We start from the raw sequence: 7,494 nt of genomic DNA, 5'->3' as shown, positions 1-7,494 counted from the left end.
CAACCCCTCGTCACCTTCTCCAACGCGAATGCGGCCTATTCTTCAGTCCAGTGTGGTGGGTACTGAAGCAAATCACTAGTACATTTTACTCCATGACGCATTCTCCTCACGGAGCTGATATGCTTGGCATGCAACTGATGCAGCTACAAAAGACTAATATGACGACGTATTATCGTACAATTCAGGCATTCCTACAGACCTTCAACCTCCAATGGGACGACTTCGCCGCGGCACCTTCCTCACCGCATTTGTCCTTCGCAGAATTCAGGAAGCAACAAATGCTTGTCATACGAAGGATCAGGGTCAGCTACCTATTTTGGGCCGCCACAGCATTAGTTACCGAACGTCGAAGACGCGGCACGTGGGACATCAACGACGCGGCGTGCATCTTGCAACGCAAGCCACCGCGATATTTGCAACATAGATACGCGAGGTATGGGTTTCTTCACACACTTCCAGATTTCAATCCACCTCCCTTCTCTCATAGAGCCTGTGTTTTCTGTCACGCGGAACGATCCGACTCCGGCCTACACCTGGCACGCGACTGCAACTGTCTCCCCTCCCAGCTGCAGCAAGAAAGAAACACCCTCCGGCGACACCTTGGAAGCTGGAAATCCCTGCGGCTCTCTACCACTCACATCCGCCTCTCTCTCGCTCAGGGGTGGGACCAACATAACAACGGCCATCTCACCAAGCAGCACATCCGCCAACACGAATGGGACAGCGTCGAGCGCATACTCCTGTGGATGAAGGGGGTCTGGACCCAGAGAGTGCGCGCCATCAAACGCGACCCACGGAAACCGCTCCCACGGATCCCCTCCGCCTCCCACAACGCAACGTGCATGCATTTCCGTACAAGTACGAGCTAACTTACAAAGCACGCGATGTGCTGGACACCGTATATCACATCTGCGAGTGATATATCTGCAGGTAAGTCTGATACACGCGACACACATTCAACTATCTCTCTTCGTAGCACCCACTACCGCTTCCACCTCAGCTACGTCTGTTCTACTGTCGCCGCCGCACTCCCCCGTCGGCCTGAATTGCTGTCACCGACAGAGCTTATCTGCGTTGTTCAGTCACATGCGTGCCCCATCCCCACACTACAGACAGCCTTCCCTCATTTGGTTGTCCTGATAAGTGTCACTGCAGATGAGTCATATCAACAAGCCTAATGCCCTCCTACCTCAAGAACTATACAAAGGTCCGAAATCTTAAAATAAACAAAACCAATCAAGAGTACAAAAAATAAAGACACACACTAGGTATCGATACAAGTAACATGCAGCAGGAGTTTTACTGGTTTGCTGGTGTAGTCCAGGTTTCTCCCACGGAAAGGCTGCAGCAGAAGGTTTTATTGAGGCCTCCTGCAAGGATTCGCAAGCAGGTACTCTTTCCCTCTGGTAGACGTAGCACACCCGAAGACATGCATCGAAGACCACGAACATGTCGAACGCCGTCCCGCTACCGACTCCCAGCACTGAAGAAGGATGCAGAAGCTACGGGATGGCGAATAACGCGGTGATCCACGTCTCGGTGAACAAGCCTAGAAAAGTCAGAGAATTCTTCATTAAAATTAGTTAAAATAAGAAATAGAATAGATAGGGGTGGTTTTTTCCCTAGGTCGAAGTTCTTTCGGCTTAGGTTTTTACGCTCCTCAGGTATAAATGGGGGGGAGGAGGGAAGCACTCAATCAATCGTGGCAACGAACCACGGCACCCTCGGTAGAAGCCCCCCGTCACATCGGTTCATCGTCAATGCGGAGATATACGGACTTTTTCATCCTATTTGGTTCTGGTTTATCCGAGAAGCATTGGGGGTCATGCTTTACATGTGAAACGGACAAAACTTCCTTCCCCAGGGTCGCGCCCTATAATACCATCCTTTCTCTCTCTCTCTTTTTGTCCGTCCTTTCCCTTGACCTTTTTCGATAGAAAACATGGGACTTTAGGTTTTTGGGAATCACCTTTTTCGCTGGTGTAACCAAGTGAGTGTCTTCTGTAGTGGATAGCCTTCTCTCCGCCCTTTCTCTGCTTTGTTGTCTCCATCCGTGAGTTAGTTCTCTCCACTGCACGCATGCATCGATACATCACGGGTTAGCGCTCGTCTCAGCGTTATTTCTCTAGTCGCTCTTGTACTCTCTCAGCCTGTCTGCCTTCATCATTTTCCTCGTGTGTTTGAAAAGAGTAATTCCGCTTACTCTCTCTTCAGCAGTCCAACCCTCACAGGTTCACCTGCATGCAACAGCAGCAGAGCTTTCTCTTCTCTCTGACGCGCTGGACACACGCCTGCTTCAGGGAAGCTTGAGGAGTATCCCGCAGTGCTCGTTTTCCTAAGGTTTCTCTTTCTCAACTTGTCTCAGCCATCTGGCAGCGCGTTCTCTTTCGTCTCATCCCGACAAGGAGACTCCGTCAGAGGCGCGGAAGCTTTTCTTGACTTTCTCTCATTATCTCCACACTGCGATTGCCCTACCGCGGTATCCGTTTTTTCTTTCCCTTCCAAGACACAAATACACCAAACACTTCTATCGACAGGCTCCGAAACACTTCTTGACAACTCCCCCCTCCTTTCTTTCTCTCTCTTTTCTCCTCTTCTACCCGCGTAGATAACTCCGTTGTCTCCTGTCGTGTCCTCGCCTTATCAGTTGTTTCTCTCATGGACTTCTTCTCTTCCAGTGCATCCATCCATCCCCTCTCTTACTGTTCTTTTCATCTTCTCTTTCTTCTGATGATGCGACTGTAGTACTTCCCCACGAAAATCTTGCTTTCTTCTATCGTGTTAACCATATCTCTTCCCCCCTCCCCCTTCTTGAAGAGTCTCTCCCCTTCTTCTTTTTCTCGTCGTCTCCTGCCTCTCTCTACTCACTTCTTCTCGTCCTTATCCTCAACCCCTCTCCCGTCTCTCAGCATTTTCCTTTTGTCTCTTCTTCCTTCATTCATTCCTTCTTCAGAATCGTTTCTTTCATCTCTTTCTCTCTCTATCTTTCTCCACCACCATGCATGTAGCCGATCCATGTTTAGGTGTTCTTACCAACCTCGAGGTCCTAGCTTTATTGCGCCACCAAGAACGTCGTCTCCCTTCTCTTCAAGCTCTTTTACTCAACACCCCATCGAACTCAAACACGAATGCCTCCTCTCAGCCTAAGGACCCGCAGCTCTCCTCTCTCGGAGAGACCTCCAAAGCCCCGACAGGTCCTACAACTTCGGCATCCTCTCCACTGACACCTTCACATTATTCTTCACATACGTCTTTCCCCTCTCCCGGTGGATCTCTCCGTCCAGAGAATATCAAGCATTACCTACATCAACATATGCTGAGCTATACAGTTCAAGAGTATATTCAATCGACATGCCCCTATTTACCTCTCTTACAAGAGCCTTCACCTTCTAAAGGTCGAAGCGAGACTCTCCAGAAGAATTCGCCAGACACCACTGTCTCACGTCATCCCTCTATTAGTGAAGAAGGGGTGCAAGGAGGAGGAGGAGGAGAAAGAAGAGATTCTTATAGTAACATACCTTCGCATTTCTTCTCATCTGGAGCCGTCGGAGGGGGGTCTCAAGATCCAAGTAGCTTCTCATCTTCTTCTTCTTCCTGTGGCGGTCTTCAGAAAATTCTCTTAGGCAAACGATTCTTGACATGTGTGGGTGCATGCATGGAAGTTTTGAGTCTCCGGTTTGGGTTGTATCAAGGTGAACTTCTCCAGATTGTTAACTTAGGCCCTACGAAGCCTGTCGAAATCTACGCCATTGTTGAAGACTGTGTTAATCGGTAAGAAATAACGTCAAATCATCACATATTGAAACAAAGTCATGTACGGACATGTATATACCTGTGCATGCGGCAACACATATATCCATATATACATATGTATGTGTATGGAGCTATGTATCTCTCTCTCTATATATACATGTATGTCAATGTGTATGTATGGATTTGTGGGTAGCTATGTGTATATACCTATGAGGAGGACTCTTTCAAGTGAACTTCATGTTGTCTCTGTCTTAAGAGATTTGGAAGAAAAGGCTTCTATTCTCTAATCGATGGTTTTTGCACTTGGGCCAGGGGTCTCTCTTTGTCTACACATAGACATTCCCTTCTCTCTTTTCATTGGGACATCTTCCACTCATTCTGATGTATGTGCATACCTCTGTGTGCAAATCTACCTAGAATATACATATGTATATCTACTGGAGATATAGATATCTATAACGTACTTACTAACTATAGAGCATCTGCATAGTATAGATCTATCCATATGTAAAGCTGTAGGTGTGTGTATGTATGAGCTTGCCTAGACAAGGAAGAGAGTCGTCATGAGGAATGGTAGGTAGCGAGCCCCTTAGTGAAGAAAACCTTGACTGTATGTGTAACGTACATACACCTCTGAAACTCGATGCTCTCTGTTCAATTCCTCGTCTCTTCGCGCGTCTCTCCTTAATTTTTTCTTGAAAGAAAACCTACACCGTCTTCAAAAGGAAAGAAAGAATGTTAGCGCCTTCCTCCGTCTTCTCTAACCCAATTCAGCTCTCTAGACGTGTATATACGCATACATATATGTCACTCCAGAGAGGTAGTTACGTAGATATGTCTATGCATGTACACACATGCATGCGTATTGACGCCTCTAAGCAGTTGAATCTGCTTATACATAGAGAAGACGCAGGGTGGAACTCCGTCTGCTTCGTATGTATGTTCCTAAAGACGTATGTACATATATATATATATATATATGTAGCTGTACGAGGAGGCATCTATCTATCTATATACGTCCATAGACATCCACATACACAACTATGTATGTACATAGACATCTCTCTCTCTCTCTCTGTAGATGTGTCTTCACATTTCTTTTCTTCCCTTATCTCTTTTGACTATAGTAATTTTTATCTTTCTGCTGTAGATTGTCTTGCGATGTGAACTACATGCCTGCCATGTGTTTGAATGAGAGAAACTTATCTACTAGATCTTTTTCAAGGATGAAGGCTTAATTGGTAATTCTTCTTCTATCTCTTCCTATTTCTGTTGTTTTGGATTTGTCTCTTTCTTATTGATCTAGGTTTTCCGAGGAAGATGTGAATGAGATCTTAGCCGTCATCCAGCATTACTTAGTTGAGTATAAAACAAGCCCTTTTCCTTATTCTCTTTCTAAGCGTTCTTCTCTTCTTTCTTCTTCTTCTACACATCATGCTCTACACGATCAAGAAGGTGGTGCTAGTTCTCACTCATCTGAAGCAAGGCAAGAGACTGTGATGCAAGCAAATGAAGAAAGCAAAGAGAGATCTACCAAGCGTCCCTCTGTCTCCTCTTCTGGAGTTGAAGAGAAAGAAGAGGAATTAGCAGACGAAGAAGAAGAGGAAGTACTAGTCGAAGAAGTTGAAGAAGAAGAAGAAGAGAGAAGAAGAACCATCTCTCGTGGAAAGGGGACAAGGAGAAAGGAAAGAGATGTGAATGACAAATCGATTGCTGTCCCCCCTACATCGAGTGTAGCTAGCCAAGTGAACGCGCCAGATAGCTCAAGTCCTTCACGTGCCTCAAGAATCTCCCAGGTTTCTTTCGGTAGGTCAGATCTAAGAAAAGATCATGAGGAGAATTTGCATTCTTCATCTTCTCTCCAGAATCCTTCGCGAACAGCTAAGGAGGGGGTGTCGAGTGAGCGGGAGAAAGATACGAAGAGAGGGGCGGGGAGTAGAGATAAAACAAGAGGGGAGAGAGGTGACAAGAAGAACGAAAGGGGAGATACAGCTCATTCTAGCGAGAGAGAAAGGAATGCCGAAGATTCCTCTATCTTCTCAGGTGTATGGGATGAAGATCTCGGCAGTCCGAAGGTCTCTCCTCGGGTAAAGGAGACAAGCAATAAGAAAGAGAAAAGTAAAGAGAAAAGCTCGTTTGAAGAGGATGAAGAGGAAGAAGATAGTAAGCTAGGGGTGATAGAAGGAGATGATCTGAAAGCTTCTGCGTCAAGGAGCCCTCTTGGAGAAGGCGGAAATACACGAGGACGACGGGGAACCTCAAGAGGGGGTGCAGGGAGAAGAAGAGGGTCGAGTGGTGTATCTACAGCAGGAGGCGGAGGGGGAAGAAGTTCGAGGAAAAGAAAAGAAGGTGATATAGAAGTTTAAGAAGAGAAGTCAGGAGAGAGAAAGGAATGCTTGTTAATGGTAGGATAGATACATGCGTTATAGTAGAGATCTTGACAAGGATTTCTGAAAGGCGACTTCGAGCTGTTTGTTTGGGTGGATGGACTCGAAAAATAAGTCCCGTGATCTGAGGTGTACATACACCTTACAGACTTCATATGTTCGTGATCTGTCTGTAGTAAAACGGTGACGACGTCTGTTGTTCTTTTTCGTCTGGTGAATAGGTAGAGATCTCCATACATATGAGAGGTGTATAGACAGCGGAGTGAGCGCGCGTGACTAGCCTGTGGATAATTTAGGTCACATCTATCATGAGGGAAGTAGAACACCCGAGAAGAAAAGAAGAGATTGAATAGCAGAGAGGTTTCTCGCTTTGCCTGTCGGCGATGCTTTATCTTAAGGATGAGGAGGAGGAGGTAGGGGAAAAGGGGTGGTGGTGGAGGTGGTGCTGGCAGTCGTGTCTATCAAACGATGTGGAGTGTACATACACTCAAAATGAGAGAAGGAAACGTGCTATACGTATCTCTCTGTGTGACACCGACTGTCCATCTATGCCGTTCTTTTGGAAATATGTCTTTGTATGTATTGATGGAAGGAGAGAGCAGTGAGAAGTTGTCTTAAGAGAAATCGAGTATTTCGACAGAGAAACGGAGTATCGATCAGTAGCACGGACTGTAGGGATGTCTCTTCTTTTTTTTCCTGACTTTCTTCTGGACTTCTGAGCTTCACAAAAGAAAAAGAATGAAGAGGGAAGACAAAGAGATTTCCCCCGTGTCGTGCGGTGTATGTACACCCCGTGATACATCAAGCTTCTCGTATGGCATTCTCTTAGAAGATTCTTTTTCTCTCGTAGTCTATCTATCAGAAGGACCCGTTGAAACAGACATCTCTTTCAAGACCGTTTGGCTGTGTGTGAACGTAAGTATATGTGTATGTACTATGCGTCCTTCCCCTTCGTATGATAAAGAGAAGTTTCTTCTGTATTCAACTCGACTCTTGTCTCTTCTCGAAACGAGAAAATAAAGCCAGCTCGCCAAGAATGAAAGGAAAAAGAAGAAAAATGAAGTGAAGATGCGTAAGAGACATATGCCTCACCGTGTCTGTTTTCCATTCCTCAGCCCAAGACTGCATTTACTTCACGCTGTCAGTCTCTATAAGACTTTAGAGTGTATGTACACCTGGAGAAAATTCCACCTGTCTAGCCCAGCTTCTACGCAACACACGATCCCTGGTCTTTCCGCCTCCGACAGATCCCTGTCTACCTGTCTATCTATCTATCTATCTTTAATCTATCTATCTATCTTGAATCTATCTATCTATCTTTAATCTATCTATCTATCTTTAATCTATCTCTCCT

The 7,494-nt window shown here is 45.8% G+C and overlaps 1 protein-coding gene across 1 annotated transcript; it reads left to right on the top strand.

Moving 5' to 3' along the window:
- The first annotated feature begins 1,578 nt into the window (after positions 1 to 1,578).
- On the top strand, positions 1,579 to 7,040 carry CSUI_003553 (dna-directed rna polymerase iii rpc9). The gene is made up of 2 exons (XM_068063749.1): positions 1,579 to 3,771; positions 5,060 to 7,040. Exons 1-2 carry the CDS (start codon positions 2,999 to 3,001, stop codon positions 6,117 to 6,119), a joined length of 1,833 nt encoding a protein of 610 aa, XP_067924275.1. The 5' UTR covers positions 1,579 to 2,998; the 3' UTR covers positions 6,120 to 7,040.
- The last annotated feature ends 454 nt before the right edge of the window (positions 7,041 to 7,494 follow it).

Source organism: Cystoisospora suis (genome assembly GCF_002600585.1).
Source record: "Cystoisospora suis strain Wien I chromosome Unknown contig_1598, whole genome shotgun sequence".
Classification (NCBI taxonomy): Eukaryota; Apicomplexa; class Conoidasida; order Eucoccidiorida; family Sarcocystidae; genus Cystoisospora; species Cystoisospora suis.
The sequence above is the reverse complement of the archived record's forward strand: the minus strand, read 5'-3'. Positions and strand labels throughout refer to the sequence as shown.